This window comes from Salvelinus fontinalis, chromosome 6 (assembly GCF_029448725.1).
Source record: "Salvelinus fontinalis isolate EN_2023a chromosome 6, ASM2944872v1, whole genome shotgun sequence".
Taxonomy (NCBI): Eukaryota; Metazoa; Chordata; class Actinopteri; order Salmoniformes; family Salmonidae; genus Salvelinus; species Salvelinus fontinalis.
Window position 1 is genome coordinate 25,287,873 of NC_074670.1, and position 27,251 is coordinate 25,315,123.

The following is a 27,251-nucleotide window of genomic DNA, read 5'->3' on the forward strand; positions in this document are numbered from 1 at the left end:
TCTTTATGTCTTCAAAACAACTCAGTTTTAATCATTGCAAATGTCATACAGGATAACTTGATTAAACCGCCTGCCTTGATTTGTGTTGTAAGGCCTTGTTAGGTCCTCAGTGAACCTCTGTGCACGCAAGTGTACACACACAACACACACACACACACACACACACACACACACACACACACACACACACACACACACACACACACACACACACAAACAGCTCCTCTCCAGTGGTGTGGAGCTTGGTTCCAGGCTGCATTAGGGTGGGAGCAACACTCTCCACCACACCAGAGTAAATGCATCTGTGTCTGAGCTTACTGTGGACCAGATGCCCTTTTCACAGGTAGAGAACCCTAGGACCCCCCACATCCAGCACTTTATTAAAAATACATTTACTCCCGGCCTAAGTCGATTTCATGGAAGCTTAAGGATGTCCAACATTAAACATCAGCATCATGGGAAGGCTTAATTCCAAACAGAGTTAGCGAGGTGGGAGGCTGAATTCAAAACAAGAGTTGGCTCACCGAGCGATCTCAGAATTTCCCCTTCTTAAGCGAGGATGCAAAATCAACAGTGAGGGATATCTGGGTGGCGTTAGATGGCACATGTTGTTCTTTCTTAAAGGCTTAGTCCAGCGTTTCCCGAACTCGGTTCTCGAGATCCCAATGGGTGCATGTTTTGTTTTTTACCCTAACAGCTGATTCAAATGATCAAAAGTTGATGATTAGTTCATTATTTGAATCAGCTGTATAGTGCTATGGCAACAAAAAAAACGTGCACCTCTTGGGGCCCTGAGGACCGAGGTTTAGGAAACCTTGGCTTAGTCTGTAGCATTAAACAATGACCTAGCAATCAGAGTGGGAGATAATCGAGTTTCACAGAGTGCGTGGCAATTGATTCAGTATGTGCCTGGTAATGATTTCGTCTAGACTTAAGCCAAACTGGCACCTTCTACTGCAGCAAAACAAATCAATAATATCACTTATTTGAATTGAAACAGATGTTGATAGATGACAAGTGACTTAATATACTTATTCAAGAAATACTTGACTTATAGTCATATAATGATGTATAATAGAAGGTTTATAACAGATTAATTAACACATTTGACATTGAGCTTACTCTTACTCTCATAATTGGAGTGAATTCACCCTGTCGAGCGTCAGTCAACAGCCCAATTAGAAATCTAAGTTTTGCAGCAGCAGTGTAGATGCTTTCACATCCCATGCATGACACACTAAGTGACTCATCAGTGCTGGTTAATGCTGTCTTAAGGTGGGCCCATCTATCTAAATAAACAACGTGAGGCCTTTCCACCTGAACCAGAGGCATTACTACCTCCCAGAGTCCTATCCGACATGTGTTTACCCCGAACACCACAACACACTCCTCCAACATCCCTCCCAAACGAGGACCTTTAAATAAACATGCTTGTTCAGTCGTAGCACGTCTTTCTTACGAGTGTTTTGAACAATGTGCTTTAATTGATCCAAAGGTTGAATCATTCTCTAAGTCTCTGTCAGAGAGTGTTGTTATTGGCAGGAGATGCATGTCTGACTGGGTGTGGCGGGGCTTCTTCTGATAGGTTTATTTGAACGTGTCGGAGGACGGTTCGTCCGCCAGCGAGCCGATGGGAGGAGAGCCGGCGGCCATGATGGAGCTCGCCGCAGGAGCCAAGCTCGGAAATATTTTAGTCTATGGCATCCAGCTTCATCACTCAAAGGTATGCCCCCTTGTTTTGTTGTTTCAAAAAAAATGTGCCTGGTCTTACGTCCTGCTCAAATGGATTTAGAGTCCCCCTGGAATGCTTGTTTCAAAAAAGCCAAACGAAACACAATGAGACCTGTGTAAGTCCTTGTTTCAGAGTCTTGCCTCCTCATGCATTTGGACTTGAGGCTAATTATTCTGTCTGTGTTAGATGTTGTGTGTGTGGAATATAACCTTTTAACCTTTCCATCCAGACAGATATTCTGTTTTGTTTTTAATAAAAGAAACATGCAGGGGATAAAGATGTCCTCCAAGTGTGAAAAAGCCATGTTACACGTACACACACATTGGTTCAAGTGTTTTCCCTACCGCATACATACCTCAGCTGTGTCTCATGGGAAGGCTCTGCTCTGGATGGTGTTTGAGGTTCCCCGTTGGCCTGTCAAAAGTTCACTGGAGATGTCAGGGTTGATGTGGTTGATCTGAAATGTGTTTCTGTCGGCATTTACATGATTATATGAATGTGAAACCCTCCTAACACGGGATTAGAGATGGCGGGATATGTGTTACTGAAGCGATTGGATTACTGCTGGCTAGTGGCTATGTTGCGCTCACCCACAACAGTAGGTCGCAATAGCTGGAAAGGATATAGAAAAGCCAGATGTTCTCACATTAGAACCCCCCCCCCCCCCCAAAAAAAAAAAATATAATAATAATATAATGGTTGTAATCTTGTTTGTGCAACAATTGATATACATGCCAGTGAGCTTCGTGTTTGTGATAGATTGAGCTATTTGGACAAATGACAGCTTCGATTTCCTGGCGGCAATAACACATCACAAACCAATGGCAGCACCTCACTGTTCAGGGCAGATCGAGAGAGGTTTCAGCCATCTCTTTTGATTTTAGCCTTGTCAGCATTAGCTAGGAGGAATTCAACCTGAGTAATAAAGTGACGATGGATTTCCATTTTTTTTGGAGTGTAGACAACATGCGGTGGTCGGTCTTTGACGTCATCTAATTAAAACAAGGTGTTTTGTATTCTTTCCGGGGAAGCGTGTGATGCACCTACTTCACATGTGAGTTTGATTGCGCTATCAGTTGTTTCTGTCTTTGGTCTGCGATTCCCAGCATGCCAGAGTCTTCCACTGACCTATGGAGAGTGATGCTCTTAATTAGTCATTCCTGTTCTAGTTTTATGAGAAAATGCTTATCCTTATCAGATAGTGGAACACCGACTAAGACCTTGCATAAATCACTGTGATAGGTTTTCTGTTATAATGAGGATAATTCTTCCCAGATGGGCTTATTCATACTTGTTAAAAAAGGGTTGCCAATACTCCCTATTTCAGTCCACCTGGCCTCCAGATATGTACAAATACATCTATGTTAATGCACATCCGCAACTTCAACTCATTGCGTCTGTGTTATTTCATTTTCATATCACCCAAATGGCTGGACAGTATTTAATGAATTGTAATTTGATACAATATCCCAAATGTGCTTAAAGGCCCTGTTGAATCAGACATTGTAACTCCGTGACTGGGAAACCTAACCAAGATTGCATGTAGAGGTCCTATACTGTACATAGTGCAAAGAGCAAACCTTAGGTTACCATTGTGTGAAAACAAATTGAAATGTATCGATCTATGACTATGTTAGCCAAGCACTCACTGACACACATTGACACTAATTATAACAAAAATTGAAAGTCAGTGATTGTTTTGTTGTGTGTTTGTCTCTCCAAACGAAATGTTAAATAGCAATATTGTTTTTTGGTGTTCTCGAATTCCCCTGTTTGGAGATGGAATTCTTTAGTTAGTCATGTAGAGGGATTCTTGTTGTAAGAACTCGATAAGGATCAGTAAACCTACTCTCTGGTAAATACAGTCTCAAATATCATATTGAAAACAGTCGTTCTTATTGTCGGAGACTCGCCTGATTTCCCCTTTGACATTTGTAAGTATAGGTTTTGTCATGTTTAATTTCCTCGTATGCCAAGACATTTGGCCATTCTATGGGACTGCTGCAATAATTTCACTGTGGAGAACGCGGGGCGAAATGTCACCCAGTCTAATCGAATGTGAGGAGATTTGTTATTTTAAATCTTCACTGACTGGAATGAAACACATTATCTTGCTTATAATATACACTACCGGTCAAAAGTTTTAGAACACCTACCTATTCAAGGGTTTTTCTTTATTATTAATATTTTCTACATTGTAGAATAATAGTGAAGACATCAAAACTATGAAATAACACATATGGAGTCATGTAGTAACCAAAAAAGTTTTAAACAGATTCTTCAAATAGCCACCCTTAGCCTTGATGACAGCTTTGCAGGCTCTTGGCATTCTCTCAACAAGCTTCACCTGGTATACTTTTCCAACAGTCTTGAAGGAGTTCCCACACATGCTGAGCACTTGTTGGCTGCTTTTCCTTCACTCTGCGGTCCGACTCATCCCAAACCATCCCAATTTGGTTGACGTCGGGAATTTGTGGCGACCAGGTTAGCTGATGCAGCACTCCATCACTCTCCTTTGTAAAATAGCCCTAACACAGACTGGAGGTGTGTTGGGTCATTGTCCTTTTGAAAAACAAATGATAGTCCCACTACTGTTCACTCTCTACATAAACAATATCGGTGATGAGATAAGAAAGTGTCAAATTCATTTATATGCTGATGACACTGTCATGTACTCTATCGCTTCAACGGCTGACCAAGCATTATCACTATTGGAGACAGATTTTAAGATATTACAAAGGTATTTTATACAGCTGAAACTTGTTTTAAATGCAAAGAAAACACATTTTATGATTTTTAATAGGTTCAAAGAGTTGGTTGAAAATACACTTGCACTTACGAGCTTAGATCGTTTTCAAATGATCAGGTCTCTGCATATAAATACTTAGGGATATGGTTGGATGATAGACTGTCTTTTAAAATGCATATTGACGAACTTTGTAAATGGCTAAAAATCAAGCTAGGCTTCCTCCATAGAAACAGGACATGTTTGTCCTCTACAAATTGTGCAAGCATCTTTTATGTCTGTTATAGATTATGGGGATATTATTTACATGCATGCTACGGCATCAACACTTAAATCGCTGGATGCTACTTATCATTGCGCACTTAGGTTTATTACGGGTGCTAGCTACAGAACCCACCACTGTGTTTTATATCAAAATGTGGGTTGGACTTCGCTGTCCGTGAGACGAGAACAACATGCTCTCGTGTTTGTCTATAAAGCACTTCTGAATAAGCTACCTTCTTATTTATCATCACTCATCAATATTATAATTCCTAAAACCAGGTCTCAAGCATGGACTCTTGTCCCCCTTGCTCATTTTCAATATTTATTGGAGGATTTTTATTTTTGTATTGCATGTAACTGTTTCGGGTAATGCAAGTTCTTGTGCTGTTAGGGGAATAACCTATGTGTAAATGTAATCTGTTGCTGTATTTTTTTTGTGTTATCTGTGATCGTTTTGTATTGTTTAGCATTTTTAATCATTGTACCTAAACTGTATGTGTAAACATGTATACGCAGGGCCCAGCTGTAAAATAGACCTTGGTCTCAGTCTGTGTTCCTTGTTGAAATAAAGGTATAATAAATAATAATTCCCTAACAAGATGGAATGGTGTATCGCTGCAGAATGCTGTGGTAGCCATGCTGGTTAAATGTGCCTTGAATTCTAAGTAAATCAGACGGTGTCACAAGCAAGGCACCGTCACACCATAACACCTCCTCCTCCATGCTTTATGGTTTGAAATACACATGCGGAGATCATCCGTTCACCCACACAGCGTCTCACAAAGACACGGTCTAATGTCCATTGCTCATGTTTCTTGGCCCAAGCCAGTCTCCTCTTCTTCTTATTAGTGTCCTTTAGTAGTGGTTTCTTTGCAGCAATTCGGCCACAAAGGCCCGATTCACAGCCTCATCTGAACAGTTGATGTTGAGATGTGTCTGTTACTGGAACTCTGTAAAGCATTTATTTGGGCTGCAATTTCTGAGGCTGGTAACTCTAATGAACTTATTCTCTGCAGAAGAGGTAACTCTGGGTCTTCCTTTCCTGTGGCGGTCCTCATTAGAGCCAGTTTCATCATAGAGCTTGATGGTTTTTGCGACTGCACTTGAAGAAACTTTCAAAGTTCTTAAAAATGTTCAGTATTGACTGACCTTCATGTCTTAAAGTAATGATGGACTGTTGTTTCTCTTTGCTTATTTGTGCTGGAATTGGTCTTTTACCAAATAGGGCTATCTTCTATATACCCCCCCCCCACCTTGTCACAACACAATTGATAGGCTCAAATGCATTAAGAAGGAAAGAAATTCCACAAATGAACTTTTAATAAGGCACACCTGTTATTTGAAATGCATTCCAGGTGACTACTCATGAAGCTGGTTGAGAGAATGCCAAAAGTGTGCACAGCTGTCACTAAGGCAAAGGAAGAATCTCTAATATTAAATATATTTTGATTTGTGTACTGCATGATTCCATATGTGTTATTTCATAGTTTTTATGCCTTCACTATTATTCTACAATGTATAAAATAGTACAAAATTAAGAAAAACCCTTAAATGAGTAGGTGTTTTAAAACGTTTGACCGGTAGTGTAGATCCCTTACTGCAGCAAGAGGAGGTTGCATCGAAATTACCTGATGGTGTCTGGTGATAGTGGAGTAGATTTTCACTATTGCTCCATTGCATACTGGTATACTCTGCAACCTGAATGCCATGTAGTATATTTATCATAACCAGTAATAGAGTGTTTTAACTGATATCTTATTGGGAGACAATGTTTTGTTGCATTAGGAGACTATGTCTTTGATATTACCTTCGGGGTCCCCCATTGGATCTATTGTTGGCCCCTTGCATTTCTTCATATCCCCCCCAAAACTAAATGTTCTTGTTGATTCAGGATTATTACTGATTGGTTGTATTCTCTGTTTTTGCTCAGTATTGACTTTTGTCCTTAGAGAGGAGGAGAAGGAGAAATATAATGTAGTCTACGTCTGAGGTAATGTGACCCCAAAATGACCTCTTTAACAGCATACAGGTCTTGTTCCTCCCTAAATGTTTTCACTTTTGGTGTTAAATGAATGGTTGTTCTCAACCACAGTAAGTAGGGATAGAGAAGAACAATAATGGAGATCATTGAAATGCTTCTGTTATGTATCATACTGGGGGAATACAAGACACACCCTGAAGTCAGTACAGGATAATGGAGAACTGAATGTCTGGTGTTGAGTTATATTTATCTACAGTAGAATGGATTGCCACAAGTACACTTTTGCACATATTAATGGCAATTTTAGTAGTATTTTAGCTTTAAAGATGAATAAATGCGTGCCATTTTAAGTGTATAAAAATTATGAATTTCTTCATCCCCCAACTCATTAGCCTTCAGAAAATGTATTTTTGGACCCAAAGTTGATCTCCTTAAAGGAGCCATGACTGTGGTTTCATGTTATTCAAGGCAACACCCACAGCTGGAACGCAGCGTGGCAGAACCATTCCTATGTTTACCTAAGGTAAAGATGTCTCCCAAGCTGAACAAATGGAGTCACGGACAATGAACTGCCGCCTTTGTGGAAAGATCTGTGATCAAAGCCCCTCCACAGACCTGTTGCGATGGTGTTATTCTACCTGACCAAAGATGCACACCTGACATGTGTGCCATGATGTGTGAACACTGAACACTCAGACCATTTAAGCCGTTGGCTGAAGTTGTCGGTGGTGAGAGTTGGGAGACGCTCTAGTGCAGTAAACCGATCTGTCGGTGTGAAAACTGATCGTATCCCCTATCAATGGCTGCCGCGGCGATAGGAAGTGTCACCGGATCCCCCCCCAGCGCAGGGTCCTGGCACACTGTCACCGCATGAAAAGAGGGTTGTCACAGTGATATATGGGTGCTCTAATCCCCTCAGTGAGAGCCCTGATGTTTACCCGCCCCGCGTTTCCTTCTCCTCAAAGATCCCAGACCAGGAATACCTTAAACCTGAGAAGAGATTAGCCTCTGGAAAAGAAGAGAAGAATAAAGAGAAAAGCAAGAGAAAGAAAAAGGGAAGGCTTTATAGGTCTATTCTCTTCCCTGTTTTGGTCCACCATCCGAATGGCAGGCAGGCGAAACTGTACACCCTTCTCATAGTCTTACCTGGACGTGCACCCTCACCAAGGTCACAGGTGATCATGGGAGAGCAAGGACGACCACCGCCACTGTGGTTTCGGGCACGCTCCCAATCACTCTCAACCACAGCTCAAAAATTATCCTGGGCTAAGATGCCACGTGTATTTGTGTTAACTAAGATGTGTTAGACCTTAAGTAACACCCTTCAAGAGTACTTTCATATGGGCGGCAGGTAGCCTAGCGGTTGGAGATTTGGGCCAGTAACCGAAAGGTTGCTAGTTTGACTCCTCGATCCGATAAGGTGAAAAATCTCTCAATCTGTCCTTGAACAAGGCACTTAATTTCTTAATACCCTAATTGCTCCAGGGTCGCCGTGAATAATGGCTGAACCCTGGCCGTGACCCCACTCTACGAGGGTGTCTCAGGAGGAGTTGGGATATGCAAAAAACACATTTCTATTTCAAACCCCACACTGGTACATGTTACCTACTTGTACATGCAGTGAAACAGAACAAATGTAAGCACTATTTTACCTTTGTTAGAAAAGGACCTACACTGACACGGTGAGAATGCAAGGAATAAGGTAAACTGTAATTAAAACAGTAATTCAAATACATGTGGTTAGTTCGCTCTGTTGATTTGAAATCTGTCTTGTACCAGGGTTTGGAAAAAGTGTACTGTATAATTTGAGGCACTGCATAGGAAAAGTGCACGGCTGAACGAACCATAGATAAAGTGAATCAAGTGCTTGGAAAAACTCAACCCCTATGTGAAAGCTGTTTTGCGTCACTCCAATAACATATCCGACAGCGCTGACAGATTTGGCCAATCTTCTGTAGATCTTCTAATGGTTAGCATCAGATTTATGTTCCAATATGCAGCAGCTCATTCACACAGTATTTTCCCCTGTCATAAGTCTAATTAGTTCTCGTTTGTTTTCTCATAATGATGTCTGTAACTGTTATGGTGGATCCCTGTGGAAACCAAGATAAGAAGCCCCCTGGGTGAGTCTCAAATGGCACTCTTTCCCTCTATATAGTCCACCAGGGCCCATAGGGCCTTGGGAAGATGTGGACCCAGGAGACTTGCAGGATATCAAGCTTGATCTTTTGTGCCCAGAGTGCGCCAGATGTGTGTTGGTATGTGTGAAACTCAACCGCAGGAGTTCGGCTAGGGAGGACTTAGACATACCAAAAGCACTGTTTACTCAGCTTTGATTTGGTCGATTTTTAAAAAGACCAGCAATGGGTTTTCTCAGTGATAGGACTTGACTTAGATGTCCCAATCGGGGAAACGGCATTCCAACTACGGGAACTATTACAAACAAAAGGACATGTTCTTTTATAGTGGATTAACACATTCCAGGTCTCTCTAAATTAGTTTGTAAACATATACTCAGGCAAAGAACGCCAAAGTGTATTCATATGTGAATTTATTTTACCACTAGCTTTGTGCGCTGTGACCACCCACAGTATTGACCACCCACCGTATTGACCACCCACAATATTGGCGGATAGAGTTAACACGTCTTTATAATGTTGTGTGAGAGAGATGTCACTGGAAGGATTACACTTTTGCTTTACAGGCTCCTTTTTAAGGCTTCTTTGAGAAGTGTTCACCTTTCAGATGTGTGCTTGTGTCTACATTGGGGGCAAGACCTCACTGTGATATGGTATTGTGTGTTTTTTGGGCTGTGGAAAATCCTCACAGTAAACCTTGAATGTGATTACAATGTTAGAACATCATTACCTACAGATACTGTAGCTTTGAAGGTGATGATAATAGAATCCAATTCCAAACGCTTAGATTTGATTGAAATCAGTGATGCGTCTGTCTCAGCCACCTATTGGTATTTTTAGTGAAGTGTTTTGATATCAATTGCACGGCCCATTGACTGCTCAGTCAGTCTCACACTCATCGTCTGGTAGGCCGCACGGCCTGCATATCCCCTCGTTGTTTAGTCTGTGAGATGCGGTTGTTTTGACAGAAGTATAGAAACACATTGTTGCACCGGTGTTTGTATGCCTGGCTTATGGGAGATATGTCTGCGATTAAATTCTACCTCCGTGTTTGGAGTGGAAGTGAGGGCGCTAAGCCGTGACCAGGATGTACTGGGTTTAAGTCTAGGGTGTGTCATGTCTGGGGTGTCAGTGAGCAAAGTACCAGTACCTGTATTTGACCTAAGATGTCCTACGATACAGACCGTGTCATGTTGATCTGTCATATGGGGACTTTCTACTATCATAACCAAATGAGGCGTGTGTGTGTCTGTGTATGTGGGTGGGTGGTTGTTTGTGTGGGTGGAGATTGGTATGTCCCAGTGCATACATCCTCCCCATGTCTTCATGCCTCTAACTGAAGATTCATTGTCCTGGTTACTGTTTAGAGGTATGTCTGCCGGTGGGCCAAATTCAAGTCGTCACTCACTCGAGCTTGTTGAAATAACACAGCATTCATTCTGAAAAGACCCTATGGAAACACAACTTCCTTTTATTTTCTTTGCTGAAATGCTCTGTGTCCCATTTTGACTGGGTTTGTTGTTTGGTTAGTCAAAGGGAAGTCTATACATACCGTAGTTGTCAGAATATTTTGGAAACCCCGTTTCAAAGTGAGTTTTCTCGCTGTACTGTGAGCAGTTTGTGCAACAGCAATTGCTGTGTCAGTGGGGTCTAAGAAGCAGCTATGTATCAATGCAGGTGTGGTTTTCCTTGGCTAGAAAGTCTGAGGAGACTCACAAAAGTTCCACACAAGTGGTGGAGGATAAACATCTACGCACTTAAGAATTCTCATATAATACGTGTCCTTTTCAAATGAAGTGCAGCAGAATGGGAGGGACAAGGTCATCCCAAATACAGACATTCTGGCAACTTGCCACGTCCAACGCCTCACCCTAAAATCATTGACCAGCGGCCTGTCACATTTCCTCACTTCCAGACCCTTTGGCCTGAATCACTAATCCCAAGTCAATGGTTTAACTGTTGAGTTGGGTCCTCCTAATTTAGCATGGCCCAAGCAGTAGCCTTGTAGGCGGTACTTTGGATGAAGTTACTCCAAATCTTGGGTGTTAGGTTTGGGCTCATATCAAGTCTCTGAACCAGACATTAACCAGACCTGCTATCCCCCTCTGTCTGTTTAGCCCCTAGCTACCGCCTTCCCATAGAATTAGAGGGGGGTGGTGGGTCCTCAATACCAAGAAAAGGACATGCTGTCAGAAGGATGAAACACAATCCTTTTAAACCAAAGGGAATAGGTGTTTCCCCCCCCCAAGTCCTATTGTACCAACGGGACTCACCTCATAGGTCATTTGGGGAGAGCTTCTTATACAACTTTTTTCTTATTTTAGCCTACTATTTTAGATGATAATGAACAAGAAGCAAATGTTCAGCGTTTTTAGCAAGGCGGATCTGCTCATGGAAGAGTTTGAAACTGCCCACAGAAACTGATACTGCCCTTGCGGGTAACGGTACAACAAGCATAGAAGAAAATGACAATGCGTCCCAAACATTTTGTCATACAGTATGTCTCAACAGGCCGTTTTGGACGATGTCTCCGCTGGGTAGTGTGATTCTAACAACTCTTTCCAGGGCACTTGGCCCGGCGCTATTGAAAGCTTTTCCATGAGCTGTTGTTACTGAGGACTCCAGCTCCACTGGCAATCCATGAAGGGAACTGAAGTGGGAGCCCTCGGTAGCTAGTCCTCAAGGCTTGAGATCTCAAAATGACAGAGGCGTGCAAATTGTCACTGTTAAAACTCCTAATTGCTAAAACCCAAAGCTTCAAAGAGCCCCTTCATGTGTGGCGGTGGACTGCTATACACAGCTCTGCTTCCATGATGGAAAGGTTGATCCCATCTGTGGCATTTTTAAAAGTAAAGTTAGCTAGTACGCAAAGGATTGCTTATTGTGTGGTCTGCTGATGTTTTCTCCTCTTTCAAAGACATATAGTTTTACTCCTGTCAAAATCCTCCTCTTAAACAGTATGTAAAAATAGACTCTGTAATGATTTGTAGTTCCATTCTGTAAACGTGTGGTTTCAGTTTGGAATAACAAGGCTGTGTACGTGTCCGTGTCCGTGCTCGCGAGAGAGCATTTGTGTTTATCCCATATGTCACTAACTTTTGATACCTATTCTAAGTTAATTTGTCGATGCCCTTTTAAGTGAACACATCCATGTAGAAAGAACATGTATTAGGTACTAACATATGAGATGTGTATGATTGCTGTAGAGGAGTAACTTTTATATGAGTATAACTGTATGCTCTGCTCTTGGGTTACATATAGCATATAATGTATAACTTGTGACACTTTTCCCACTAATATGTACAAGTGATGAACTTTTGTCAGGGAGATTTTCTATGTGAAAGTCCATGGCAGAATGTCATGATAAAGTGGAAAGTGAGGTTACCCCATGTGTAGTATTGGTGAAATATATTCTATTTATATTCCGTTATCAAAGTGCTCTGTGGTTTTAGTCTAACGCTGCATTTGTCAAGCTCATTTGGGTTAATTTCGTATTTCCTAGTTTAATATAAAATGTCCTAAAAAATGGACCTACCCTTGTTGTGAGAGCACTAGGTCTCAGATACATGTGTTGGGACTTTTTTTCATTGTGTCCCACAACACAGGTGGGCAATATACCTAGTGTGTATACGTATTTATTGGTACACATATTTAGATCAGGCATTTGACAAGCATCGATTACAATGCAATCATTACATGTATACTGTTTCAGCCAATCAGCATCCAGAATCCAAACAGCCTGTTTTATAATACTTACTTCTACTCCAAGTCAGGTGTCTTTCTATTCCACATGTCTCAGCACTCCTCTATGCCTCAGATACTGGAGGCCTCTTTGTGTGTGGTGTTGCACCCCAACCAACTGTTTTCCCCATCCATATTAAACCTCTGGAAGACATGGTGAGACTGAGAGCCAATGGAAAACCACCTCGGCCCTGGAGGACATGTTATTGGGTCTGACTAGACTAGATGGTGCTAGAGACATGGAGAAATGAACCCCCCGCCCTCGTTTCAGATTCCCTCTCTCTCAGCAAGTGAATCAAATCGAATGTTATTCGTCACATGCTTCGTAAACAACAGGTGTAGACTAACAGTGAAATGCTTACTTACAGGCCCTTCCGAATAGAAATAGTGACATGAGGAATAAATACACAGTGAATAACAATTACGAGTAAAAATAACATGGCTATACACAGGGAGTGGAAAATAACTATACAGGGACTACCTGTTAAGTGTGTGTGTGTGTCTTGAGTGCATGTGTTTGTAACAATGGGCCAGATAGGGCCTCATTAGTGAGAGGGGTTTATGGATCCTGGAGCGCCAGCAGTGGAAAGAAGAGAAGAGGGGAGCACTGAACAGACAGAGACTCTGCCAATGACAGAAAAGTTTAGTGGGTGAGCTAGGGTCAGGAGAGGTACCCGCCATGTCTGGCAAGCCCATCCAGAGTAATTTGAGTGAGCTGCCATTATTTATGCCTCGGTTTCCTCTTTCTGTCATCGGATAGGCCTACATTTCAATCTGCAACCAGTTATACGCTGCATTCAGAAAGTATTTAGACCACTTCACTTTTTGTAACGTTACAGCCTTTTTCTAAAATGGATTAAATAAAAAAATGTCCTCATCAGTCGACACAGAATACCCCACAAGGACAAAGAAAAAAACGTAAAAAAATAAAATAAAAAGTATTACAATTAAAAAATGGATCACATTTAAATAGGTATCCAGAACCTTGACTCAGTACTTTTGTTGAAGCACCTTTGGCAGCGATTACAGCCTCGAGTCTTGGGTATGACGCTACAAGCTTGGCACACCTGTATTTGGGGAGTTTCTCCCATTCTTCTCCTTAGATCCTCTCAAGCTCTCAGGTTGGATGGGGAGCGTCGCTGCACAGCTATTTTCCGTTCTCTCCAGAGATGTTCGATCGGGTTCAAGTCCAGGCTCTTGCTTGGCCACTCGAGGACATTCAGAAACTTGTCCCGAAGCCGCTCATGCATTGTCTTGGCTGTGTGCTTAGGGTTGTTGTCATGTTGGAAGGTGAACCTTCACCCGTCTGAGGTCCTGAGTCCTCTGAAGCAGGTTTTCATCAAGGATCTCTGTGTACTTTGCTCTGTTCATCTTTCACTCAATCCTGACTAGTCTTCCAGTCCCTACTGCTGAAAAACATCCCCACAACATGATGCTGCCACCACCATGCTTCACCCTAGGGATGGTGCCAGGTTTCCTCCAGACGTGACGCTTGGCATTCAGGCCAAAGAGTTCAATCTTGGTTTCATCAGACCAGAGAATCTTTTTTTCTCATGATCTGAGAGTCCTTTAGGTGCCTTTTGGCAAACTCCAAGCGGGCTGTCATGCCTTTTACTGAGGAGTGGCTTCCGTCTGGCCACTCTACCATAAAGGCCTGATTGGTGGAGTGCTGCAGAGATGGTTGTCCTTCTGGAAGGTTCTCCCATCTCCACAGAGGAACTTAGTCAGAGTGATCATCGGGTTCTTGGTCACCTCCCTGACCAGTCCCTTCTCCCCCGATTGCTCAAGTTGGCAACAGCCAGCGACAGTTGTGTCCGCTCAAAGCTGTAGTGACTTCAAAGGGACTCAGTTCTTGCTCATGTACCAGAGAGTGACTAGTTGATTTAATAATGCGTTGTTATGAAGTATAATTCATATTTTAAAGGCATGTATTTCCCGAGTGGAAAAAATTCAATGCAAAGGCTTAGACAGGGCTTTAAACGTTGATCCTCCTTGGGGATCTCCAGTTGCTTTCTCTTTTTTTTATTCCTTTCTTTTTTATTTTCCAGCAGTTAGACTTGTCATGCTGCGCTCATAACCAAACAGACCTCGTTAAGGGGAGTGATCATTAGCTTGGTGGTTAGAAGGGCTGGGATTGTAGCTGTCTCAAATGAGCCCATGACATGGCACTATACTCTTAAAGCTTTCCCGGACTTTCCCTTAGACAATGCACTTGGGTGGTAAATAATGGACTAATTAACATTTATCATCCTCATAGTCCACTAATGCCTCAAACACATGGAACATTCTAGAATCGATTCCGTGTGATGAACTGATTGCCATGGCCTTTATCAATAAGTTATTTTTCTGAATTAGATTGAAGACAATTTGAGAGAGAAAAAAATAATGTATTGGTGATTTACTTATGGTGCAAATAAAAGGGGAAGAGTTGCAATCAGGTTTCCTAGAATGCTTTGATTTCTCGCAAAGCTTTGGCTCCCAACCTCTGACAAATTAGCGTGTATTTCTGTAATTTTGGTATATCCAGTCAACGTTGGGGTAAAAAAGTAAATTTGCTGCCATATTATGTTGACTGCTCACAGATGTATTGGCCCCCCATCCTCATTGCCCAACCTGGTCTCAGAGCATTTCATATTATTCTGTATGTAAATCTAAGACACTCCATTTAGTATGTTATGTTTCGTATGTATTAATTGGTGGATGTCCATCATCCATTTCGTGTGGTATGTTACGAATTACAATTTGTATTATACATTACGAGTTTGCTAAACGTACAATAGGTTACGAATTTGCAAAATGTATGATATGTTACGAATTCTAACTAGGTGGCTACTGTAGCTAGCTGGCTAACTTTAGATAGGTTAGGGTTAAGTTTAGGAGTTAGGTTAGGGTTAAGTTTAGGAGTTAGGTTAAAGGGTTAGGGGAAGGGTTAAAAGGGTTAATGTTAGGGGAAGAATTTGCTAAAATTATTAGGGGAAGGGTGTTAGCTAACATGCTAATTAGTTGCTAAGTAGCTAAAATTGTCCGTGATGAGATTCGAACTCACGACCTTTGGGTTGCTAGACGTTCGCGTTATCACCCCCATCCTCCCAGACCAACCACCCCACTTTAGTTTTTACCTTAAGTAACCATCTGTCGCATGTAGCCATACCAAACCAAACATATCTTACTAATTTGAGTCCAACGAAATTACGTTTACTATGTTATGTCTAGTCTATGAGACCAGGCTGCATTGCCAAGTGCAAGTAATTAAAGGGATACTTCAGGATTTTGGCAATGAAGCCCTTTATCTACTTCCCCAGAGTCAGATGAACTCATGGATACCATTTTTATATCTGCATGCAGTTTGATGCAAACTCCTAGCATGCTAGTAGATACCATAGACCTCCAGTCATTGCGCTAACGCTAGTTAGCATTCACTCGCGAAATTGTCTCCAACTTCCTTCATACTGAATGCAGAGACATAAAAATGGTGTCCATGAGTACATCCACCAAAAATCTGTCGTTCTGCCCCGGAACAAGGCAGTTAACCCACTGTTCCTAGGCTGTCATTGTAAATTAGAATTTGTTCTTAACTGACTTGCCTAGTTAAATAAAGGTAAAACATTTAATCTGACTCTGGGGAAGTAGATAAAGTGCTTAATTGCCAAAATCGCAAAGTATCCCTTTAAATAAAATAACAATGACTTTGGTACATCTTAAAGAAATAATTTTTTTTCATTCCCTGCGCTTTTCTGATTTCTTAAAATCAGGGCCAAATGTAAATAGAAAAACATAATAGGCGAACACAGGAAAAGCTGACATGAAATACTCCTGGAACCTGCTCAAAGCTACCATATTTTGACTCCATTATGATTTTGTGTTGCTTTAATCAATAGATGATTGCTGATCCATCTAGCAGCAGTTGTAGCCTCGGATCCCCTTTTGGTGTGGAAAATGATTGTCATCTGACTCCCCAACACTGGTTCTGATTAGGGAGTTGCTCCAGGAGTTCTGGATACCAGTGCTCAGTCACATTAACCACGGTCAGGCCTGATTCCACGCTCACCGCTCTGAGCGCTCTCATACCTCACCACGTACATTCCCCTGCACCCCTACACGTCTTTTAGGTCTGGTCACTGATAACGTTTCATCTGAATAATACCCAGGAGGGGCTGAATTAGAAATGTTTCTATTACAATTTTACACAATCAAACAACAATCCAATTACACGTCATTCCACTGGGAGATGAGTGCAGAAACTAACTCCTTGTGACTCTGAGTCTGTCCTAATATGGACCCCGTAGCAATAGATTAAGCACTATAGGTTCACAAACGAGTAGTCGCTCTAACAATCATTCAAATAAATTCAAACGCGGAGAACGTAAGTCTTTAATGAATTCTCATTCCATCACAGTTTCCAATGCTTCGTGACTAGGATGATATTCAAACCCGCGAGGTCCAATGTGAAATTGACCAGGCTGAATAGAGTAGAGTACATGTCGAGAGATCCCCCTCAGATCTCAGATCAGTGGTGGAACAGGGCGGCAGCACCATAGTTCTCTAAAACACTGCTGGCTCTGAAAGACAGAAACCAGACTTATCCCAACGTTGAGGCCTCATCAAGCAACTACTAACCCAAACCGGGAGTCACTCACTGATGTCAGGAATGGAGAAGGGAGTGAAAGACGATTACGAAAGGCATTCACAGGCAGCCTGAAAAAAACACACAAGGCACAGAGGAATCACGAAAGCAAATGACCACAACAGTAGAGAGTCTGCCTTTTAAAAGCAGTGGGACCCTAGCCTGTTAGATCAGACACACACATTCTGTCTGTAGTTGAACGTGTGGTTTTCTGCAGATCTGTCCAATATCATGCACTGTAAACTGTAAAGAATGCCCTCGCCTGGGCTTACGAGTGCAACGGGACCTGTAATTCAGAAACGCACTTTCGAAAAAATCATAGAGGTTTAATTTTGAAGTTCTCCCTTTTCAAATTGCTTCCGTCTGTTGATTGAACTCTCTATCGAATCACATGTGGGCAACGATCATTTCCCCACCCACTCTGCAAATGGGAATTCTTAACAAAATTTGATTTAGGAGAATTCAGATGTTTGTTTGGTCAATTTCATGGACATGCGGTAGTCATTACAACACCGGAGAATGTGAGAAGGGCTGCTTTTCTAGGGAGGAATCCTCCTAAGAGACAATGGACTCGACATGGGACGTTCTGTGTAAGTCACGTTATCTGTCAATCACAAGGCTTCTGGTGTGATCCCAGCAGGTTGTGTGTGTGTGTGTGTGTGTGTGTGTCTGAATATTGATGGGTATACTTGGTGGATTGTACTGTTTTTGTCTGTTCTAAATAAGCTCAAAGGGCTGTGTATTGTATTTGAACAGTCAAACGTGTGCGAAGGAGAGCCTCCCCACTGTGATTGGTTTGATAGATCAGGATATGCAGCAGCACAGTATGTCTGTCTGTGGATCAGATTATGCAGACGATCCAAACGCCATCTCTTTTTGTGTCTTTGCACTGAGGATCCTCACAGTGTCTCTCTGTAATGTATGTGGATGCTGCAGGAAGCTACACTTTGGGGGCGGTCAGTGGAGAAGGTGGCCCAGATGTCATGTGCTCTGATCCGGGACAGAAGCCCCGCCCTTACAGGACAGCTGCTCCAGGCGTGAGCCAACCCGGGAAGAGCAGATCACTTCGTCCAGCCTCGCCTTGGACCACCTTTATCACTACCCACCTACTGCTTGGCCACAAGGTGTGTGTTTGAGAAACACTCCAAGCCTTCAAACTCTGTATGTCATGAACTGCACTAGAAAAAGGAACAGTGTGATGGATTGGGAAGAGTTTAACATGAGACGGGTGTATATGAAGACAGTTCGCTTTGCAAGTGTGTGAGACTGTCTATAGTCCTATGGTCTGAGACTTGAAACAGTACTGTGTTTCATTCACATGAAGAAATACTACAGTTTACTATAGAATACTACAGTACTTACTATATCATTCTGTAGTAAACTCTAGTATAATATACTACACACTGTAGTATCCCTCGATCATGTGTAGTCCTTACTATAGAGTGCTCTAGTATGCAGTAGAATACTATAGTAAATACTACAGTAATGTCAGCATTTTAGTAAATACTGCAGGATTTAATTGGCATACACCATGCCCATTACCCTCCCCCATATCCCAATTTGTGCCACCCATAATTGTGTTCCCTACAGGTTATAGAAAAGATCAGAAGCTCTGAACTATCCGTTCAGACCCCAGTCCTACCTACCTACAGGTTATGGAACATTTGCTCTTTTAGTATTTCCCCAATAGGTTTCCTGAAGGAAAAAAGACTCCACTTCTATGTAAAAGATAATAAAACTACAGTAAATACTACAGTAATGTCTGCAAAAACACTACAGTAAATACTATAGTATACTACAGTCTGCAAAAACACAACAGTAAATACTACAATCTTCAAAAACACTTGCATTAATTACTATAGTATATACTACACTTTTTTTTAAGATGGTATTTATATTATAGTTAGCTATAAATGCTACAGATTACTATAGTAAACACAGTCTGCAAAAACACTATACTTATTACTATAGTATATATACCATAGCATACTATAGTTTTTTAAATGTGGGATGGTCTCTAGATCACTGGATAAAGGTGCTGCTGAATGGAGGAGAGGAGTTGACTACTGTATACATGTGTGATTTTGTACTGCCATGTTTGAGTGGAGGTATAAAATGTTTAAATGTTATTAAAAGATTGCTTTCATTAAAATGACTTTTTTTTCTTCATTTTAGCCATCACATAAATTGTCTTTGTTTTGATTATACTATGACCACAACATTGAGGGTTCGCAGACCACCTCGGACATCTCACTCTCCCTTTTGGTTTCATTACTGTATCGACCATTTTGTAGAGAATCTCCCTATGGCATTATAATGACACAATCCCTACGGTTATATATTCCATTCAAATGGATACAGTAGCACAGACCTTACATCAGTGTTTCTGATAAATATACAGAACATGAAAGGAACGAGTGTAATTGCTTTGTCTGAGACCCCACGCATCAGTTGAGCCCATAATGAAGCAGCTTAGTCCTATTGAAGCTCCAGCTTCCTCACAGTAATTCCCTGGAGCTGTATGGACTAATCATACACAGTAAGAGGGAGCCCAAGGCAATAGTCTATCATCCTACTGTAAGTCTTTAAGTGGGGCATAGTACAAAGGTATACAGAGCCCAGGTTAGTAGTGTAACCTTGTTTATCCCTCCTCTCAGTCAGCCATCACTCACGCCTGTGTGCGTGTGTGTGAGTGCGAGTGCGCAAACGTGTAGGCTACAGTAGGTGTGTGCTTGTGAAGATAAGCGTGTGTTGTAAGTGTGCTTGGGATAACATGTGTGTTTGTGAAAGAGAGAGAATCCCAGAGAGATAACAAGGATTCCCTCAGGTTGGTGTTTTTCTCACAGGAGTGGAAGAAAGTCTCAACATCAAAGACTTTTTACTCTTTAGCCCTTAACATTCCACAGCAGACCGTACCGAGGTGGAGAGCGATTGGTTTGGTTGTTTCTTTGTATATGCCGTTTACACTTCCAGGGAGGATCCGATTTCCAACGTTTTACATCCTCCAAAACGTAGTGGAATTCCGACTGTTGAAGGAAGCTGCCTCAGGGAGAGTCAGGATCACTCAACTCTGCATGCTTCCAAACATGAGAGGGAATGTCTTAAAACATTTGTTTACCTTGTTTCAGTTTTCAGAGGGAAGGTTTTATCTTCATATGATGACATGTCTTGGTGTTCAAACATTTTCTGCATGTGATTTGCACGTCTCAGTTTATCAGTTGATTGTCTGAGGACTAGACACGGATCAGAAAAGTTAGTGTACTCGGATTTACATTATCGTTCATCTCTGACAATATAGGGACACCTGGTGGATAATCATGGTACAGCATGAGCTCTTTAGAGTTGTAGTTTGTTCATTCTCCACAAGGGACTCTCATTGAGCTCACTTCCATGGTGGTATTTGCTGTAGCACAGCATTTCCCAACCCTGGTCCTGCAATACCATCAACAGAACACATGTTTTCATTGTAGCCCTGGACAAACACACCCCATTCAACTCATTGAGGCTTGATGATTAGTTGACAAGTTGAATCGGGTGTGCTTGTCCAGGGTTACAATAAAAATGTGTACTGCTCTCATCGCGCTCTAGTGCCTCCTTGTAGTGTGACGGGCGCCTGCAGCTTGACTTCGGTCGTCAGTTGAACGGTGTTTCATCCACATTGGTGCAGCTGGCTTCCGGGTTAAGTGAGCGGCTGTTAAGAAGCGCGTCTTGGCGGGTCATGTTTCGGAGGACGCATGACTCGACATTCGCCTCTTCCGAGCCCATTGGGGAGTTGCAGCGATGAGACAAGCTCGTAATCACAACAGTGGGGAGAAAAAGGGGATTCAAAATAAAATAATAAGTCGTGTACTAATTGGGGGTACTGGAGGATCAGGGTTGGAAAACACTGCTGTAGCACAGAAACCAGTGTTTCTGATCTAGACACCTTGGCTTCAGGGGCGAAAATCTGATATCAACCTTGGAGGGGACAATTACATGAAATTTTCTCAGGAGCAATTCCTGAGGGGGACACCAAAAGTAGTGCTGTAACACATAGACTATGTTGTAATATGTTAAATGTATATTGAGGGACCATAATCACTACTACTGGATAATTGTTAGGTACAGTAGTTAACTGAAGGGTTGTCCCAACTTGTTTAAATCATTATAATACTACTAATAATAATAGTTATAGCAATGTTCCTTATCAGTGCAGTGTTCCTCTCTCTTGAAACGTTTGCAAGAGTTTGCGGTTCTATAAATTGTGGGTGTGGCTGATATGGTTTTGTGTCATCACTGAGGTAACTGGACGATGCTGTGCCACTGTCCCCTATACTGGTGCTGCTGGCAACAAGGGTGACACCTGGTCCTGCCGTGGCTGTGACACTGTCCTCAAGTCTCTCTCCTTGGCTCTTTCCCTTTCACCACCCTCACTGACTCACAGTCTGTCTCCTAGAAAAGAAATAAGGTGTTTGCTGTACTCCTAACTACCGGTACCCAAAACTACACAATTAATCACAACAGCAATACCATTGCCTTAAACAAATCTTGGTTCAGTCACCAGTTTAAATTGAGAGTGGGGGTATTCATGGCATTTTCCAATTATGTCCCTATTTTACAAATCAAAAAAATTGAGAACCTTTCATAATGTTGCCAAACAAAGACTCAACAAACTTACCTGAGACTCCCTGTCTCTGCCAGTCTGTCCCTGCATATCTGTCCCCAGCTCTGCTGTCTATGTGCCATCTGTTTCCTGCTCTGCCTAATGACATCATTGTGAAATATTTCCATTAGCATTTCACTTCTTTCTTATGAACATTTTATCAACTGGTCTTTGAGATATTAGGCTACTAGAGTTCTTACTTTGCGTTTTGGTGTACTGAAAAATACTCTGATGTCCGTCTTTTTACTTTTTTCTGACATTTTTCTACCTGGCTGGCTGGCTGGCTGACCGGTCTAGCTGCACACACACATTTACACAACACATGCTGCAACGTTTTGAAATTTTAACATAGTTTGTTTCATATTGGCAGGCTTCCAACAATAGCTGAATTTGCAAAGCTAGCGAGCACCAATTCCGTTTCTGTGGTGTTTGCTATAATCTTTGCTACCTGGTTAAAGGTGAAAAAAAAAAAAATTTCACTAGCGACAATTTAGCTTTTGCAACGAGACCATTAAATATATTTAAGACAATGGTATAAGAGAGTGTAGTTTTGTTCAGTTTGGACTTCAGTTTATCGCTAACCTTATCACACGGACTTTGAAGCACTACAGCTGCATGCTAATCTTGGAATAAACTGACGATAGCAAATATTCCATTTTTGACGACGCCACATAAATGGAATAGGTACTAGCTAGCTTGATAGTTAATGTTTGCTTTAGTTTGCGCGCTAGCTCTGCAAATTCAGCTAGTGTGTGAACCCTGCAACATGAAAAAAATATATACATTGCTAAAGCGCGATTGACTGGATTACCTCACGTCAATTACGTACATTGAGTGCCTTTCGGACAGTAGATACGAGCCCTCTATTACCTTGCCAGCTAAAGAACTGGCAGTGGATCAAACCATTGTGAGGCAAAGGGCGGGGGTGTCGCAATCTTGTGAAATTTAAAAACGCGCTATTAAGTGTCTATAATCAGTACAAGTGCTTTCATTGCGTATTATTAATATTATTGAAATTACATAGTTATGTTTACAGTGATATATTGGGGGGGACAAATAATATTTTCCCCAGGATGGGGGGGGTCGTGTCCCCCCCGTCCCCCCTGGGATTTCCGCCTATGCTTGGTTTACCCTCTCCCTCCTTTAGCCTCATGGTTCCAGCCTCATGGCCAGGGTTGGGGAGTAACGGATTAGGCCTAATGAAATCCATAGGCCTAATGGACACATGTTCATACCTGTACACTTTTGATAGACTTAAAGGGGCAATATGTAGTTGCTACATCTATTTTTGGACATATAAATTATATATACAGTACCAGCAATAGTTTGGACACAGCCACTCATTCAAGGGTTTTTATTTTGACTGTTTTCTACATTGTAGAATAATATTGAAGACATCAAAACTATGAAATAACACATAATGAATCATGTAGTAACCAAAAAAGTGTTAAACAGTGTTATATTTTAGATTCTTCAAGGTAGCCACCCTTTGCCTTAATGAAAGCTTTGCACACTTGGCAAAGCATGCCATTCAATGAGTGCAAAATTTATTTTTCAACTCGACTCAATGAGCCCAATCAGTCCTCCATGACAACAAAATCATAAACAACAGAGTAAGGCTGGCTAATAAGTCCTTAGTTTTGGGGTCATGCTCGGGTAAAGCAATTAGGCTAATCTATACTTCCATATTTCCAAGTCCTATTCTTGAAGATCAGGGGTATAACATTTATTGGAATGACTGGAATTCTGATAGACTTTGGTTTTTTATGTAAAGATATAATTTAATGGTATTATATGTAGTAGAAAGGTTAGATAGGTTAGGTTAGAAGAAGCCTGCATAACCAACCCATAGAGTCAAATTTAACATCCATTATGGCCAGCTATGCAAACTTTGACATTGATTTATCCTGCAATAGATGTCTTTCAATGAGGAGGCTCCGAGGCGTGTGCTCGCGCGTGTGTGCGTGTGAGAAAGAGTGCGTGTGTGTGAGTTTGCGTGTGTGCGTGTTAGGGTTTACTCTAAACTTGGATCACTACTTGGATCACTAAGTTTAGGAACTCTGGGCCAAAGGGTCCCTTAGAACACAAAGCAGCAGAGAATACACCCACAGACCACAAGAAAACCGTTCTTCCTGGATACTGAAAAACAAATATATCAAGGGTCAAAAGAGCAGTCAAAGCGAAGAGGATACCGTATACAGACGGGATGCACAGTTCAGGGCGTGGAGGAGATATGGTGCCAAGTACAACAGGGTTATTTACAGTCAGGAGGGGAGGTATTTAGCGAGCTGAACCCAGGTCAGGGTGTGTAAGAGATATGGTGCTAAGTACAACAGTGTTATTGACAGTCAGGAGGTGAGGTATTTAGTGAGCTGAACACAGGTCAGTTCTGCTGAGTGCCTCTTATGATGTCATTCCAATTCTAGATCCTCACTAAAGCTATTATGAGAGGCACAAAGCATAGCTACGGGAAGTAGGGGTGCTGAAAAATCTGAATTTAAAAAGATATATTAAGAAAATATACTAGTTCTGGATTAGCGGACCAATTTAACCATCGGGAGCACGGTCAAGAATACACCAATAATTCAGCAGGTTCAGCATTTTTGCATACGTCAGTACTGCCATCTAGTGGAGTGAAGTTTGAATTATAATCGAGGAGATTGAGGTAGTTTATCCGAACTGGTAATAATTAGAGCAATCACCAGCGCTTGGGCCAACCAATGCAAACAGTATCTGTCTTCATTCAGCACCAGTGCATGGTTGTCTCAGGGTCGGTTTTATACACACAATGACCACAGCTATGGGATCAACTATATTGGGGTATACAAGACTGACATGGAGGGTTACATTTTCCAGTATACAACACATTCATCAAAATCAACCAGATAAAGGGGGAAATGATTGAGGTGAGATGAAAGTGAAATGAGTGTGGGGAAGGACTGTAAACTGAGTACTGATGATGTAAATGGTTAACACAAAGAGCAGACAGAGTAACACAACTTACAGGGGGTAAAATGCTCCAGTTTTGTCTTATGCTCATTTGCACCTAGAGAGAATATATTGAACATAGATGTAAGAAGAGATACAGAGAATCTCGCCGGGTGAGTGAGGGAGACGCTCACACACTACATCTGGAATGTAGACATTCACACCCTATGGACCATTACCTTTTACTCAAACAGCCATGTGTTTTACAGCTACACACACATCCTGTGTGCTCGCCATGCTCTCTCAGCCCTCTACAAATATTGCACCTTCCTCCAATACCTCCTCAAAACGCTCCTTTCCACTTCTCACTTCTCCAAATTCTGTTGGTAACACTCCTTTGTCTCCCCCCTCTCTCTGTTGCTCTCTAAATAAATGTTGAATAATATTTTTCTTCAGTGATTTTTCTGTCCCTTTTAAAGCATTGTCTTTTCTTTCCCTCCATCCCACACTCCCTCCCCTTCCCTCACTCCTTCCAGCCCACACTCCCTCTATCCCACACTCCCTCCATCCCTCCATCCCACACTCCCTCCATCCCTCACTCCCCCCTTCCCTCACTCTCTCCTTCCTTCACTCCCTCTATCCCTCACTCTCTCCTTCCCTCACTCCCCCATCTCTCACTCCCTCCTTCCCTCTCTCACTCCCCCATCCCACACTCCTTCCATCCCTCACTCCCTCCTTCCCTCACTCCCTCCTTCCCTCACTCCCTCCTTCCCTCATTCCCCCATCCCTCACTCCCTCCTTCCCTCACTCCCCCATCCCTCACTCCTTTCATCCCATGCTCCCTCCATCCCACACTCCATTCATCCCTCACTCTCTCCCTTATGTCCTATATGGTCTCTGCTTTTCACCACATAAATTCGTTCCACATTCTCTCTCGCAGAGCTGTCACTGGTCCACACATGCAGTGAGCTTTATAGATGAGAATCAGCAGGGTATCAGCTCTCTGATGGATTCCTATGAAACTGGAGGAAACGGAGACTCAGGCAGACGGTGTTGAAGAACTGTCTGACATCAGCCCCATTCCTGGCCTGTCCCATTCCCCACTGTGCTCAACACACATGGCCTTGGGTAGGTCCAGGAGTTTCACCTGACCACATGACATGACCAGGAAAGATTCTTGTCCCTAGTTATAGCCTGGCCTCAGTGGAGGCTGCTGAAGGGAGGATGGCTCATAATAATGGCTGGAATGGAGTGAATGGAATAGCATCAAACACATGGAAACCATTTGTTTGATGTATTTGATACCATTACACCTACTCCGCTCCAGCCATTACTGCGAGCCCGTCCTCCCCAATTCAGGTGCCACCAACCTCCTGTACATGGCCTGCATGTCCCATCCCCCACTGTGTTCAATTCACATGGCCATGTGTGTAAAGCCAGGTGTGAACTGACAAGGAAAGATTCTGGGCCCCAGTTACAGTCTAAACCAGTGTTTCCCAGACATCTCCTTGAGTACCCAGAGGCAGTTCCATTTATTTGATTTATTCCAGTAATAGCACACCTGATTCAAATAGTCAACTAATCATCAAGCCCATCATTAGCTGAATCAGGTGTGCTGTTGCTGGATTACATCAAACAAGTGGAACTAGCTTGGTGTACTCGAGGAGAGGTTTGGGAAACAAACCTGATCCAAACACATCCAAAAGACTCCATCAGCAGGAACGAGGTCCAAATCCAGCCGACATAGCAGCCCCATGCCAAGATCCTAGGGTGGGCTTGGTTTAGTAGAACGAAGTGGTCTAAATTGGGCTCGGTGATTATCCGCCATTATGATTACCTCCGCAGGCCGGCCCTATCGCTCATCATGGCTGATTATTTGTATTTGGAAGGGTAGAAGTGCTCTGTCGTAGGTGGAGAGTGTGAGTCGTGTGTGGAGGGGGATGTGGTGATGAACTTTACAAATGGGGATGTCCCTCTTATGTAAACTAAACAGCTGAAAAACCAAACAGAGGGAAGAGGTCTAGGAGTTAGACTGGGATTAGGATGGAGCTCTACAGTTTTTTCACTCAAGTGTGCTGTGTGTCATGGACTTCAGACTAAACCACTCAGTTACAAATGGTCTTGCTGTAACTGCTATTCAGATATATGGGGTAGTAGGGGGGTCTAAATGGACTGAATGTCTGGTAAAGTACATCACTTAGAAACAATTACATTTTTTACTGAATCCCATTTTGATCTGCGCAATGATTTGTGTGTGTGTTGTGGGGGGGGGGGGGGGGGGGGGGCAGAGGGAGAGAGAGACAGAAAGAGATCGCAGGGACGGAGAGAGAGAGAAAGGGAGAGCTGTTAGTTGGAAGCAGCTGTGGACCTGGCACTGGTTTTACCTGTGAGTTTTCTTTCACGGCAGGAGCTCCATCACTCTGACCGGCCATGTTGCAAATCTGTATGCAATATT

The 27,251-nt window shown here is 42.4% G+C and overlaps 1 protein-coding gene across 2 annotated transcripts in view; it reads left to right on the forward strand.

The window, feature by feature from the left end:
• Positions 1-19,378, forward strand: part of crppa (CDP-L-ribitol pyrophosphorylase A) — a 37,575-nt gene extending 18,197 nt beyond the window's left edge. The window contains exons 9-11 of one of the 2 annotated variants that reach the window (XR_008759907.1): positions 1,586-1,723; positions 18,163-18,350; positions 18,817-19,378. Coding sequence is in view for 1 of the 2 variants with exons in the window: in XM_055925709.1 (XP_055781684.1) it covers positions 1,586-1,723; positions 18,163-18,267 (243 nt within the window). In the remaining variant the exon portion in view is untranslated. Of the gene's footprint in view, positions 1-1,585; positions 1,724-18,162; positions 18,725-18,816 lie in introns of those variants that run through there. The other variant, XM_055925709.1, reaches the window with a different exon arrangement.
• Positions 19,379-27,251: the final 7,873 nt, after the last annotated feature.